This window comes from Ranitomeya imitator, chromosome 3 (genome assembly GCF_032444005.1).
Source record: "Ranitomeya imitator isolate aRanImi1 chromosome 3, aRanImi1.pri, whole genome shotgun sequence".
Lineage (NCBI taxonomy): Eukaryota > Metazoa > Chordata > Amphibia > Anura > Dendrobatidae > Ranitomeya > Ranitomeya imitator.
The window spans coordinates 533,834,113-533,849,892 of NC_091284.1; the positions used below are offsets into that span (position 1 = coordinate 533,834,113).

General features: G+C 40.7%; 1 protein-coding gene across 5 annotated transcripts in view; it reads left to right on the forward strand.

Moving 5' to 3' along the window:
* The window catches only part of TMEM131 (transmembrane protein 131), a 250,062-nt gene that overhangs the window by 190,108 nt on the left and 44,174 nt on the right, over positions 1-15,780 (forward strand). For all 5 annotated transcript variants that reach the window (XM_069757822.1, XM_069757818.1, XM_069757819.1 and 2 more), the window contains 6 exons: positions 2,742-2,850; positions 5,595-5,703; positions 11,135-11,288; positions 12,555-12,725; positions 14,181-14,291; positions 15,147-15,281. In XM_069757822.1, coding sequence (XP_069613923.1) covers positions 2,742-2,850; positions 5,595-5,703; positions 11,135-11,288; positions 12,555-12,725; positions 14,181-14,291; positions 15,147-15,281 — 789 coding nt within the window. The remainder of the gene's footprint in view (positions 1-2,741; positions 2,851-5,594; positions 5,704-11,134; positions 11,289-12,554; positions 12,726-14,180; positions 14,292-15,146; positions 15,282-15,780) is intronic.

The window sequence follows — 15,780 nt, forward strand, 5'->3', positions numbered from 1 at the left end:
TACGGCCGGCAGTCACTGAGTGCGGGAAGCAGACTGCAAGGGACCTGACGGACACCAGAATGTAAGTATGTGCTGTTTGTTTTTTTTCTAGTTTAACGCTTGTAACCAGGGTAAACATCGGGTAACTAAGCGCGGTCCTGCGCTTAGTTACCCGATGTTTACCCTGGTTACCCAGGGACCTCGGCATCGTTGGTCGCTGGAGAGCTGTCTGTGTGACAGCTCCCCAGCGACCACACTACGATTTACCTACGATCACGGCCAGGTCATATCGCTGGTCGTGATCGTAGGTAAATCGTATAGTGTGACGGTACCCTTAGTCTGTGGCCAATGTTAGAATACCAGGGCGGGGGGTGATATGTATTACTTGGTCCATACATGTAACCTTGAAATGTCATTGGCAGTGTCGGTATTAATAGAGTTTGTGGACTTACTTTCCATATGCCATATATTCATTCACTCTTGTCACTGTCTCTCCCTAATTAACTGCACACAAAAATAGTAGCACAAAGCAGTGTGTGGGGGCAGAAGATCCGAGGCATGCCCTTTATGCAAGCATTGTTTCCTGCATTCCCAGAGCACTCACGTGCATGTTTCATTGAAGGGTCCTATTGAAGTTCTAAAGTGAAGACTCACTTCTGAGGGGTTCCCGAAGATTACATGTGAGCTGTGCAGTGGTTAGATACAGCACCCTCCATTATCGCTGGCTCACACACCGGTATCTACCCTCCCCCAAACCGAAGAAATCCAGACAAGGAATTTATGAAGGAGGGTAACTGTGCTGGAGCTTGGCAATACACATATATTAAAGCGTGCTAATTGTGGGCCATTCATTGAGTAAAAGTGGCATTTCCCTTTCAGCTACTATTGAACAGGTGCCATTTTGTTGGTAACCTTTATGCTAGCATTGCTAGATGGCCAGTATTCGTGAAATATGGTGAGAATTTCTCGCTGTAAGTGACAGGTTTTGATTTATTGACATAAAGCTGCCAACACAAATGAGTGCCTGTACTGTGCTGGATGATGGAATGCCCGTGGCTATTTTGCTGCCTAACCTAAAATATGCGCTCACGTGTACTCTGCTGTGGGGATGCGCTCATGAGATTTACTTGCTTAATAACCTGGGTAACTTTGTCAGGTAACTGCGGTATCTTAAGGCATAATGTAAAAGAATTTATAACTGGGTGGGGAGAGACTACAGAAAAAAATTCAGTATGGAAGATAGTTTATTATCAGTATTGTGGCAATCCGCTCATTGCTCGCAGCCCTTGTAGTTTGCCTTGGTTGCATGATGCTGATCTTGTATTTCCCCACGTTGTGTATTCCATCACTTAGGTTGTGATTAAAGGGAACCTGCCACCATGACAATGCAGTCCAATCTTCAGGCATTCTGATATAGAGCCGGGGAGCGGAGTAGATTCTATGTAACTCAGTGAGAAAAGATTCCGTGTGACTTTTAATCATTTAAAGCTCTGCTCCTTCTGGGATTTTCGGTGCAGTGGCGGTCCTATCAGTGACTGACAGCTTTCTTTGTATACGTGTGCATAGAGAGGTAGCTGTCAGTCACTGATAGGACAGCCCACTGGACCAAACATCCCAGAAACAGCAAACAATTTAATCATTGAATATTTTCTCACAAGCTTATATATTGGTCTACTCCACTTCCTCTGCTCTTTATCCTGGTTCCTGCAGATTATCACTTTTAAGCTTGGCATTTTTAGCCCATATTAAGAAATCATGTTAAGGGCACACAGTATTTCAAACATTATGTAGCTGACTAAAAGAATACGGTAAAATCTTAGGATTTAAGGTTCTGTTCTGTTACTTTATAGATTAATGGAAAGAACCAATTTTATTCATGTCCGCTTTCTTTTTCAGATGTGAGATGCTATTACTCTGCCTCAGGTTCATCCGTTTTCAGTAGTAATTATTATGCGGAATAGTGTGCTATGTTACTAGCATTTGCTTTGTGTTTGGCTGCCTGTTCAGCATTCGATCAGGGGGCTTCCTTCGAAATACACAAACTATTGTATTCCCCCTCATGTAGCATTTAACTTCAGTGAGGCAAACTGTCCAAAATATGAAACTTGGGACTCCTTTTAAGTGGTGTTGTATTTTTATCCAGCAACTGTAGCATAGTCTTGTTGCCAGAGATAGACAGAGCCCAAAGTTTCTTATTTTGGACCCCATTTGCCTCGTTGAAGCTTTGTCATGGGCTAATTACTGTTTCTCTGGAATTCAAATTGGAGCCCCAGACAGAGGGCGGAACGGGAAGGAAAATGCTCTGTAAACGCTGCCTAAGGTGCTGATTTTGTGTGTGAACATCTCCATCTCCACAGTGATGGCTACTATTCATTTGCTCATTTACACTTTGTGGTCTTTTATCAGCCATACTATATATGTAACCATGTAGCTTTTACTATACAAATATCTCTAATTGCCCAGAGTACACCATACCTTTCAGTACTTCATACATCTGCTAGCAGCACAGTAGAAAGGCACTTTAGTTAAGCGAGCTGGACATCAGAAGGTACTTAAAAACACGGCCACTTCCGCTATCATTCACAACCAATTCCATTTCTTGAAAACGTGGCCAGCGGAAATTTCACTGCTAGATTCAAGGTGTCCAAGTCCATAAGAACAGTCTAGTAGAAGGCTTTTACGTATTGGATGACTGCTGGGCTTTATTGTAAATGAAGAGAAGTTCTATATACTATTAATATGCATTCTTGTACTTTGTTTAGAGCGTGCGATCAACGCCACAGAATGACGCAATAAGTGTGCACTTCAAACCCATCACATTGAAAGCGTCCGATAGCAAATATACCAAAGTTGCAAGTATAAGTTTTGATGGTAAGATTCCGACTATTGTCACTGCACAGAATGTACAACATCCACCTTTCCTTTATCGTGTGACCACCATTCTCTTGCACTTTTTGTCAGAACATTGCCAACCAATGCAGTTTATCTTTATTTTTTTATTTTTTTTCAACCTGTGGTCAAAATGTATAAACTGTAAAGACACCGTAGAATGCTACGTTGTAAGTATCCTTTTCTGTAGATATCAAACCACCACACATTTCTAGAAGACCAATTAATAACTATGATTGGGGCACAGCGTAGTATGACCGGCATCCCTTTTTCTATGGTTTTCTCTGAGCTAATGCCAGTTTGATAAAAGAAGCGTTGTCTTTTATGATCTGTACTACAGCCATTTAAATTGGGCTTTCACGGTGCATGTATTATAGCAAGGCTATGAGTGGAGTCCGTTCCATCATGGTTTCAGTTATTTTGACATGAAGAATACCGTCATATGCTATTCTTTCCTCAGACATTTTAACTGAACCTTCGACAGTAGTATGAACATAACCAAAGACATTGGGATTTTCATAGTTTCCTGGATCAGTGTGTCATCTTCAGAAACTAGTACCCATTACCTGTCTTATTATATATTTCAAGGATGGCATCCAGGCCCTCTTTGAACTTGTTTGGTAAATGACCATTAAAACATCATGTGACAGAAAATTCCATGATCTCACTGCTTAAATAGTAAAGGATTTGCATCTATGATGATACCAATTAAACCTGTTTGCCCCTAGACGTAGAGGATGCCCCCTTGTCATTGTTGGAGACCCAATTGTAATAAATTGATTAGAAAATGTTCTGTACTGTGCATTTATTTTAATTAAAAATTGGAGTTAGATTGTCATTGAATTGTTGTTTTTTCAAAACTGAATAATCCTGAGTCTGTGCTGGTACTGCGAGCCACTAATTCCCTTAAAAATCTTAGTCACTCTTTCCTGCACCTGCTCTGGTTCAGCCAAGTCCTTCACTGGAGACCAAAATTGTACCCAACATTCTACCGTAAGTGTTTCCCAACTAGTAACTGGTATGGAAGCAAAACTATGCTCTTGTCGTGAGCAGCTCTGCCTCTTTTACTGCATCTCATGATTTTATTTTGCCTGGAACTGGTCAATAAACTTGTTTACTGACCAGTAATACAAGACTTTCCATGACGGTTTTAACTAGTGTATTACCATTTAATACATATTTATACATTTTGATCCTATATTGCATGCCAGTCTTATTAAACTGTGTAATGGAGTAAGGTGCGCCAAATTCATTAATAGACATGTGCATTTTCAGCTTTTATGCACCACTGTAAGAAATTTATCCATGGCAAAAGGACTATCCCGTGATCCATTTTTATTAAAAGTACGAAACCGGACAAAATGAAGCAATATTTCAGCCACAATATGGCCTTTGTCATGTTTTAAAGGAAAAAAGACAATCTTGGCTTGACAAAGGCCTTATTGTGGCAAAATGTCTCTTATTTTTACTAGATTTTGTGCTTTGATTAATAAATAATGGATCACTTCATTGCTCTGGTGCAGTGGATATATTTTGTGTGGATGCATAAGCAACCAGCTTGTGAGTTGCACCAAGAATTAATTAGTTTGCCGTTCTCCTCCTGGCTAAGCTCCTCTGATTGGAACTGGTGTGTAAAAAAAAAAAAAAAAAAATGTTGCCAAATTTTTGTGCAACTAAGAGTTTAGAAAAAATGGTGCGATATTTAAAACTGTTTTACACCAGATCCATGGTGAAACCGGTTTTCAGAATCTGAGCTTTTATTTCCTTGGCCCAAGTGTACAACGTTACATTTAGCTCTAGCTTCCCTAAATTCCTTTCTAGTATGAAATTTTCCACTAGATTAATTGCACAGCTTGGTTTTATCGGAAGATATCGAAATTCTTCTTGTACAAGGTCACTAATAAATAAATTAAAAAAGAAGAGGGCACAATACAGACCCCCTGTGGTACCCCACTGTTATCTGTGACCCAATCAGAGTGTTAATTAATAACTGCCCTCTCTATTTTTTTCCTATTACTGAGCCAGTTGTTAACCTAATTACACAAATTTTCCCTTGTCACATTTTTCTCACCAACTTTTTATGTGGCACTGTATTGAACGCCTTTGAACAGTCCAGATAGACATCAAAGGCCTTGCATACTCATAGAAGCTTATCCGATCAGTCGGACAAGACCGATCCCTCATAAACCAATGTTGATGCTGGATTATGAGGTTATTTTTTTTATTGAGAAACTCTCGTTATATACTCACTTAGAAACCCTTTGCCCACAATGGTGGTTAAAGTTAACCTATCCGCTTTACCAGGCCTCTCAAACTGCCACCATTCATTTAATGATCCCTTTATGTACTTCCTAACAAGCCTCTTTTTGTGGCTTATTGATTTTTGAATACGTCTCAAATCAATTTTAAATTGGACTTGCGATGTGGTAATTAGTGTATGATTAGTCATGGGGGCATTGTTTCTTTGTCTAAACGTCCGATTGATAATGTAAGCAGGCCCCTGTGGCCATGAATTACATGAATTGCAAGAGAAGCGTCATCGCCAAAGATTGCAATTTTCTGCTCCCTGGTAACGTGCAGTGAGGCCGCTTGTTCGCTCTCCAGCTTCATCGCGCAGTGCTGGAGTTGCCCTTTAATCTATAGGAAGCATTTCTGTATTCATTGTACAAACATATTTTATGTATTTAGGAAATTCTCAGTTTATGTTGTTTCTTCCAAACAAACAGCATCAAAAGCTAAGAAGTCATCACAGTTCTCTGGAAAGATTACGGTCAAGGCAAAAGAGAAGAGTTACTCAAAACTTGAAATTCCATATCAAGCAGAAGTGTTAGATGGGTGAGTCAAGAGGATGTAAGCCATTTTAGCCCCTGCATATAGGATACATATACTAGACTGCTTTATTATTTATGTCTGGGGTTTCTATGATACTTCTATTCTATACCAATTAAGACAAACAATACACAGGGTGAACCGGATTACACCCTATGCCCGTCAGGGGATATATATATTTATATCGGCCCCGCACAATACTAATACAAATAGCCTACAATAAACTTGCACAGAGACCTCATCATACAAAAAATGGATATATTTTATTAAACCACATAACAAAAAAATGTTTAAAACACCGTTGTGATGGCAAATGATACTACATAAAAACACCCCAGACCAGAGGCAAGCATATTACCTCCCATATAACCAACCGCCAGGAAAATATAAATGGCTCATGAAAGGGAAATCTCATATGCCTAAACGGCACAATCACTATATGTCTAAACGGCACAAACACCGTATGACCCCAAACTATAATCCACTCTGGCAGCACAGAAATCAAGTTACCCAAATTGTAATGGTACTATACCTCAGGTCTGATGGTGCCACCCCTGGATTGATTTCTGTGCTGCCAGAGTGGATTATAGTTTGGGGTCATACGGTGTTTGTGCCGTTTAGACATATAGTGATTGTGCCGTTTAGGCATATGAGATTTCCCTTTCATGAGCCATTTATATTTTCCTGGCGGTTGGTTATATGTGAGGTAATATGCTTGCCTCTGGTCTGGGGTGTTTTTATGTAGTATCATTTGCCATCACAACTGTGTTTTAAACATTTTTTTGTTATGTGGTTTAACCCCTTAATCCCATATGACGTACTATCCCGTCCAGGTGACCTGGGACTTAATTCCCATGGACGGGATAGTACGTCATATGCGATCGGCCGCGCTCACGGGGGGAGCGCGGCCGATCGCGGCCGGGTGTCAGCTGCCTATCGCAGCTGACATCCGGCACTATGTGCCAGGAGCGGTCACGGACCGCTCCCGGCACATTAACCCCCGGCACACCGCGATCAAAGATGATCGCGGTGTGCCGGCGGTGCAGGGAAGCATCGCGCAGGGAGGGGGCTCCCTGCGGGCTTCCCTGAGACGATCGGTACACGGTGATGTACTCACCGTGTACCGAGCGTCTTCTCCCTGCAGTCCCCGGATCCAAAATGGCCGCCGGGCTGCATCCGGGTCCTGCAGGGAGCACTTCCGGGTCAGGATCAGGCTGCAGCTGCAGCTCTAATCCTGCCCGGCTGTATGTCAGATCACCGATCTAACAGAGTGCTGTGCACACTGTCAGATCGGTGATCTGTGATGTCCCCCCCTGGGACAAAGTGAAAAAGTAAAAAAAAAAATTTCCACACTTGTAAAAAAAAATAAAAAAAAAATTCCTAAATAAAGCAGAAAAAAAAAAATATTATTCCCATAAATACATTTCTTTACATAAAAAAAAAACAAAAAAAACAATAAAAGTACACATATTTAGTATCGCCGCGTCCGTAACGACCCGACCTATAAAACTGGTCCACTAGTTAACCCCTTCAGTGAACACCGTAAGAAAAAAAAAAAAAAAACGAGCCAAAAAACAACGCTTTATTATCATAACGCTGAACAAAAAGTGGAATAACACGCGATGAAAAAGACGGATATAAATAACCATGGTACCTCTGAAAACGTCATCTTGTCCCGCAAAAAACGAGCCGCCATATAGCATCATAACCAAAAAAATAAAAAAGTTATAGTCCTGAGAATAAAGCGATGCCAAAATAATTATTTTTTCTATAAAATAGCTTTTATCGTATAAAAGCGCCAAAACATAAAAAAAATGATATAAATGAGGTATCGCTGTAATCGTACTGACCCGAAGAATAAAACTGCTTCATCAATTTTACCAAACGCGGAACGGTATAAACGCCTCCCCCAAAAGAAATTCATGAATAGCTGGTTTTTGGTCATTCTGCCTCACAAAAAATCGGAATAAAAAGCGATCAAAAACTGTCACATGTCCGAAAATGTAACCGATAAAAACGTCAACTCGTCCCGCAAAAAACAAGACCTCACATGACTCTGTGGACCAAAATATGGAAAAATTATAGGTCTCAAAATGTGGAGACGCAAAAACTTTTTTGCTATAAAAAGCGTCTTTTAGTGTGTGACGGCTGCCAATCATAAAAATCCGATATAAAAAACTCGCTATAAAAGTAAATCAAACCCCCCTTCATCACCCCCTTAGTTAGGCTAGGTTCACATTGCGTTAATGGGTTAACGCTAACGGACAGCGTTGCACGGCGAAAATGTCACAATTAACGCCGTGCAACGGGTCCGTTAGCACAACCATTGACAGCAATGTGATTTTCGGGTGTAGCGCATCGCTAGAGCGTGCCATTTTCGGCTCGCGCTAGCAAGGTGCCGTTCTTTTGTGGCGCGCCTCAGACGCTGCTTGCAGCGTCCGCGGCGCGCCCGAGGTCCGATCCCCGATCTTCCAGAGCGGGGACGTTAACGCGACCACTAAACACGACACCTAAAAAGACATTGCGTTAGCGCAATCCGCTAGTGCTAAACGGATTTCCCTAACGCAATGTGAACCTAGCCTTAGGGAAAAATAATAAAATTAAAAAAAATGTATTTATTTCCATTTTCCCATTAGGGTTAGGGTTAGGGCTAGGGTTTGGATTACATTTACGGTTGGGATTAGAATTAGGGGTGTGTCAGGGTTAGGTGTGTGGTTAGGGTTACAGTTGGGATTAGGGTTAGGGGTGCGTTTGGATTAGGGTTTCAGTTATAATTGGGGGTTTCCACTGTTTAGGCACATCAGGGGCTCTCCAAACGCGACATGGCGTCCGATCTCAATTCCAGCCAATTCTGCATTGAAAAAGTAAAACAGTGCTCCTTCACTTCCGAGCTCTCCCGTGCGCCCAAACAGGGGTTTACCCCAACATATGGGGTATCAGCGTACTCGAGACAAATTGGACAACAACTTTTTGGGTCCAAGTTCTCTTGTTATCCTTGGGAAAATAAAAATTTGGGGGGCTAAAAATCATTTTTGTGGGAAAAAAAAGGATTTTTTATTTTCACGGCTCTGCGTTGTAAACTGTAGTGAAACACTTGGGGGTTCAAAGTTTTCACAACACATCTAGATAAGTTCCATGGGAGGTCTAGTTTCAATATGGGGTCACTTGTGGGGGGTTTGTACTGTTTGGGTACATCAGGGGCTCTGCAAATGCAACGTGACTCCTGCAGACCAATCCATCTAAGTCTGCATTCCAAATGGCGCTCCTTCCCTTCCGAGCTCTGCCATGCGCCCAAACAGTGGTTCCCCCCCACATATGGGGTATCAGCGTACTCAGGACAAATTGGACAACAACTTTTGGGGTCCAATTTATTATGTTACCCTTGTGAAAATACAAAACTGGGGGCTAAAAAATAATTTTTGCGAAAAAAAAAAAAAAAATTATTTTAACGGCTCTGCGTTATAAACTGTAGTGAAACATTTGGGGGTTCAAAGCTCTCAAAACACATCTAGATAAGTTCCTTATGGGGTCTAGTTTCCAAAATGGTGTCACTTGTGGGGGGTTTTAATGTTTAGGCACATCAGGGGCTCTCCAAACCAACATGGCGTCCCAACTTAATTCCAGTCAATTTTGCATTGAAAAGTCAAATGGCGCTCCTTCCCTTCCGAGCTCTGCTATGCACCCAAAAAGTGGTTTACCCCCACATATGGGGTATCGTCGCACTCAGGACAAATTGCACAACAACTTTTGTGGTCTAATTTCTTCTCTTACCCTTGGGAAAATAAAAAATTGGGGGCGAAAAGATCATTTTTGTGAAAAAATAAGATTTTTTATTTTTACGGCTCTGCATTATAAACTTCTGTGAAGCACTTGTTGGGTCAAAGTGCTCACCACACATCTAGATAAGTTCCTTAAGGGGTCTACTTTTCAAAATGGTGTCACTTGTGAGGGGTTCCAATGTTTAGGCACATCAGGGGCTCTCCAAACGCAACATGGCGTCCCATCTCAATTCCAGTCAATTTTGCATTGAAAAGTCAAATGGCGCTCCTTCCCTTCCGAGCTCTGCCATACGCCCAAACAATGGTTTACACCCATATATGGGGTATCAGCGTACTCAGGACAAATTGGCCAACAATTTTTGAGGTCCAATTTCTTCTCTTACTCTTGGGAAAATAAAAAATTGGGGGCGAAAAGATCATTTTTGTGAAAAAATATGATTTTTTATTTTTACGGCTCTGCATTATAAACTTCTGTGAAGCAATTGGTGGGTCAAAGTGGTCACCACACATCTAGATAAGTTCCTTAGGGTGTCTACTTTCCAAAATGGTGTCACTTGTGGGGGGGTTTCAATGTTTAGGCACATCAGTGGCTCTCCAAACGCAACATGGTGTCCCATCTCAATTCCTGTCAATTTTGCATTTAAAAGTCAAATGGCGCTCCTTCCCTTCCGAGCTCTGCCATGCGCCCAAACAGTGGTTTACTCCCACATATGGGCTATCAGCGTACTCAGTACAGATTGTACAACAATGTTTGGCATCCATTTTATCCTGTTACCCTTGGTAAAATAAAACAAATTGGAGCTGAAATATATTTTGTGTGAAAAAAAGTTAAATATTCATTCTTATTTAAACATTCCAAAAATTCCTGTGAAACCCCTGAAGGGTTAATAAACTTCTTGAATGTGGTTTTGAGCACCTTGAGGGGTGCAGTTTTTAGAATGGTCTCACACTTGGGTATTTTCTATCATATAGACCCCTCAAAATGACATCAAATGAGATGTGGTCCCTAAAAAAAAATGGTGTTGTAAAAATGAGAAATTGCTGGTCAACTTTTAACCCTTATAACTCCCTAACAAAAAAAAATTTTGGTTCCAAAATTGTGCTGATGTAAAGTAGACATGTGGGAAATGTTACTTATTAAGTATTTTGCGTGAGATATCTCTGTGATTTAAGGGCATAAAAATTTAAAGTTGGAAAATTGCGAAACTTTCTAAATTTTCGCCAAATTTCCGTTTTTTTCACAAATAAACGCAAGTTATATCGAATAAATGTTACTACTAAAATGAAGTACAATATGTCACGAGAAAACAATGTCAGAATCGCCAAGATCCGTTGAAGCGTTCCAGAGTTATAACCTCATAAAGGGACAGTGGTCAGAATTGTAAAAATTGGCCCGGTCATTAACGTGCAAACCACCCTCGGGGCTTAAGGGGTTAATAAAATATATCCATTTTTTGTATGATGAGGTCTCTGTGCAAGTTTATTGTAGGCTATATTTACTTCTATTCTATATAGCATGGGAGCATTCATAAATGTTACCCATGCAAATGTTTTGTGGTAAACCCCTGTTGTGGTTTACTTTATTATTTTACAATTATTGTCTTCAGGTTATTAATTATTTCCTTATAACCTGCATGTATTACTTACATTTGGCTTAGGTACCTGGGATTTGATCACGCAGCCACGTTATTTCACATCCGGGATAGTCCATCAGATCCAGTAGAAAGGCCCATTTTCTTGACAAACACCTTTAACTTTGCTGTGCTTATCCATGATGTCTTGTTACCTGAAGATGCAAAGTCAATGTTTAAAGTAAGTATATATTATACTACTTAATGTGTATATATATATATATATATATATATATATATATATATATATATATACCGTATATACTCGAGTATAAGCCGACCCGAGTATAAGCCGACCCCCCTAATTTTGCCACAAAAAACTGGGAAAACTTATTGACTCGAGTATAAGCCTAGGGTGGAAAATGCAGCAGCTACTGGTGAATTTTAAAAATAAAAATAGATGCTCCATACCATTGATTATTGCCCCATAGATTATCCATATATAGCTGTGCCATATAGAATGCTCTGCACCGTTGATTATGGCCCCATAGATGCTCCATAGAAAGCTGTGCCGCATATAGAATGCTCTGCACCGTTCATTATTGCCCTATAGAGGCTCCTTATAAAGCTGTGCTATATACAATGCTCTGCACCGTTCAGTTTGGCCCCATAGATGCTCCACATAAATCTGTGCCATATATAACGCTGCTGCTGCAATAAAAAAAAACAAACACATACTCCCCTTTTCTTGCCTGCAGCTCCCCAGCGTCCGGTCCCGGCGTCTCTCCGCACTGACTGATCAGGCAGAGGGCGCCGCGCACACTATATGCGTCATCGCGCCCTCTGACTTGCACAGTCAGAGCGGAGAGACGCCGGGAAGATGGAGCGGCGCCTGGCGTGTGGATCGTGGACAGGTAAATATGACATACTTACCTAGTCCCGGCGGTCCTTACGCTCCCCCTGCCCGTCACACTGTCTTCAGGTGCCGCAGCTTCTTCCTCTATCAGCGGTCACCGTTACCGCTGATTAGAGAAATGAATATGCGGCTCCACCCCTATGGGAGTGGAGTCCATATTTATAAGTTTAATGAGCAGTCCCACGTGACCGCTGTACAGGGGAAGAACTGCGGCACCCGGAGACAGTGTGACAGGCAGGGGCAGCGTCGGGAGCGCCGGGACTAGGTAAGTATGCCTCAGTGCCCTCTCCCCCTCACCCGCCGACCCTGCCACAGACCGTGACTCCGTATAAGCCGAGAGGGGCACTTGCAGCCCAAAAATTTGGGCTGAAAATCTCGGCTTATACTCGAGTATATACGGTATATGTACATATGTGTATATATATATATATATATATGTATATATATATATATAAATAATGTGGATATATATAATATATTTGTGAATGTATATATCTATATTAAGAATTCTGCTCTCAGTTTATATAATGCATTATTGGCAATTGTCTTATTTAACTCTCATCTTCCTTTTTATTTTTCTCTGAAATGCAGATCCACAATTTCAGCTCAAACATATTAGTTTCTCCTGGGGAGTCAAGATATATTTTTTCATTAATGTTCACACCATCCACATCTTCTGTTCATATAGACAGTAATATATTACTCATCACCAACGCCTCAAAGTTTCACCTCCCTATACGAGCGTACACAGGCTTTTTGGATGTGAGTATCCCGATGTAATTGTACTTTTCTCTGTTTGTTTTCTCGGCCCTATGCCGGGTTCACACATAGGCGAGCTGCTATCTGAGTACGGACCACAAGGCACAGACTAGTTAAGGGTCTCCTAACCCAAACTTGTCCACCTCACATATCCCTATGAGATTGAGTTCCGATCAGGAGACCCATGGACAGTCAGTAAACTACGGACAATATATTAAATAAACCCAGCACTCATCTTCAGTAGATCACAAAACTATAGCTACCTCGGAGCTGCTATTAGGAAAGGAGTAGAATGACTGTCCATGCTCGTTTCTCTGCACAGAGGCCAACCTTTCTACGTCATTCTACTCCGTTCCTAATAGCAGCTCCGAGGTAGCTATAGTTTTGTGATCTACTGACTCCCACAGGCGAGTCTGTACTCATACGCTGTAACTGATGAAGGTCTTAGGTCAAGACTGAAACGTTTTGCACTACAGTGAATCATATTAAATTCAGTTTGATCACATAAGATGAGTGCTGGGTTTATTTAATATATGCCTACGGTGTGGGAACCTACCCAGGCACCTTTCTATATAGTTGTGCACACGGTACCTCCTAAACTACGGACAATGACACAGATGTGTGAAAACTGCCTTAGCCACTTATACAACATTACAATGATTACTATAAATTTTTAATGCTCAATATACAATAGGGTTGAATAAATCTGGGAACTAAGGTAACTAGCCTGGCAAAAAATCTAAGTGTAATTGCTCTCAGTAACATTAATATATAGTGAACTACGGCAGAAAAAAAATATATGCATATAGATACATAGACAGATCTAAATATATATATATATATATATATATATATATATATATATATATATATATATATATATATATATATATATATATATATATATATATATATATATAGTGCATGCAGTGTTATCCCATAAATCATTTTGTACTAAGTGTCCTGAAATTCCATTGCATCTGATGTAAAGTAATTTGGCAGTGCTTCAGACATAGAGAATACTTATCTTCATTTTTTCTGCTTTGCTGGTAGGAGTAGCATAATGGGTCTACTTCCCCCTCTGGCAACGGATAGCATAGTCCCTTACCTTTCCTAGCCATTGATATTTTGGAATGCCGAGTAGTGAAGGTGTATACTGTGTAATATCCACTGTGTGGGATCTCATTTATGTATTGAGTGGGCTGGAGAAAATTGAGGGTATTTTCAGACAACTTGGTCCTACTGTTATGTATGCTGTTTAACACCGAATTTCGGAACGTGAGCATCCAGTCGGAAACTATTTATTAACAGGGTTCATATATTACAATTATTTACCAGTTATAATTTGTTTCTGCAAATATGGAAAGTCATAGGACAAAGAGTATAATATATATTTATAAATGTTTGCATAACACATTTTTTTGTACAATAAAATGTTTTACTTTTTATATCTTATAGTATTTTGTTTTACCGCCTAAACCAGAAGAACGGTTTCTAGAATTTGGTATCCTAAGTGCAACAGAATCTAGAAGTCTTCTCATAGCGCTTATAAATAATAACCCCATAGAGGTAAGATATCAGTTATATTGTCAGTTCATTCTGCTCAAGTTGTATTGGTGTGGAAATCTTTACTTTTATAATGGATGTAATGACCCAGACATTGAGTGCAAATGTGAAAATAAGTATCGTTTTTGCTGCCAGTGTTGATTAGGAATAGTTATTTCTGTGTTTAGCGCCAGCCTTCCTTATATATGTTAAGTTAGGTAGCCACTAGTGATGAGCAAATATACTCGGTACTCGGAGATCACCAGAGCGTGCTCAAGAAATCTCGAGTATTTTTTAGTGCTTGGAGATTTAGTTTTTATTGCCGCAGCTGAATGATTTACATCTGTTAGCCAGCTTGATTACATGTGGGGATTCCCTAGCAACCAGGCAACCCCCACATGTACTTATGCTGGATAACAGATGTAAATCATTCAGCTGCATTGACAAAAACTAAATCTCCGAGCACTAACAAATACACGAAGGACACCCGAGCGTGCTCGAGAAATCTTGAGTAATGAGTATATTCGCTCATCACTAGTAGCCACCCCAAATTTCATGTAAGTGGGCACCCATAATGGTGTGAATGGGGTGTTCCAACCACTGGGACCCCTACTAATTCCCAGATGCACTGTGATGGGAAACCCTCTTGAGAGAGGCTTTTAACTAGGGCTTCAGTCTCATCATTCCTTGTATCAGTGGTGGTCTTGGACAATTGCATTCCCAACCGATCAAGAAATGATAACTTATTGCAACAGAATACAATTGGTTTTAGTGATGGAGCTCCCTTAAACAGTAGAATTCTTAAGAATGAGCTTATCGGAATATTGTGATAGGAATGCCCTCCTTACTATTAAACAGTTGCATATTTGATCTTTATAGTTGGCCATTAAAAACTGGCATGTAATTGGAGACAGCCTTGCCATAGAACTTCTAGTAACAGAAAAAGGAAACAGGAGCAGTATAATAGCAAGCCTTCCAGAGATTGAAAATTCCACTGCATCTGACCTCACTTCAGTAAGTAATCTTTATTTTTTCCATTTTTAGTGCATTGATTACAATTGATTGATTTAGTGCAAAAGATATACCGTAGTATAATGAATATATAAGAAAATAGAGCGCACTCGCCGATCATCCAGTGCAGGAATCTTTATTCAAACATCGTGCTGTACATCTTCACGGCCGTTTCACGCCTGGCTGGCGCTTCAACGGGACTGACCCGTTGAAGCGCCAGCCAGGCGTGAAACGGCCGTCGTCCCGCTTTGCCGCACTCTCTGTACAGCACCCCCGGTCGTGAAGATGTACAGCACGATGTTTGAATAAAGATTCCTGCACTGGATGATCGGCGAGTGCGCTCTATTTTCTTATACATTCACTATTTCATATGGACTTTTCTCCAGCGGAGCTACGCACCCAAGATCAGATATCCTGGCTTCACACAGGTGAGCGGTTCCCACTTTGTTCTTCCTGGCAGTGGTGCTGTCTGGCTGTTCCTTTTGTATTGGCTATACCGTAG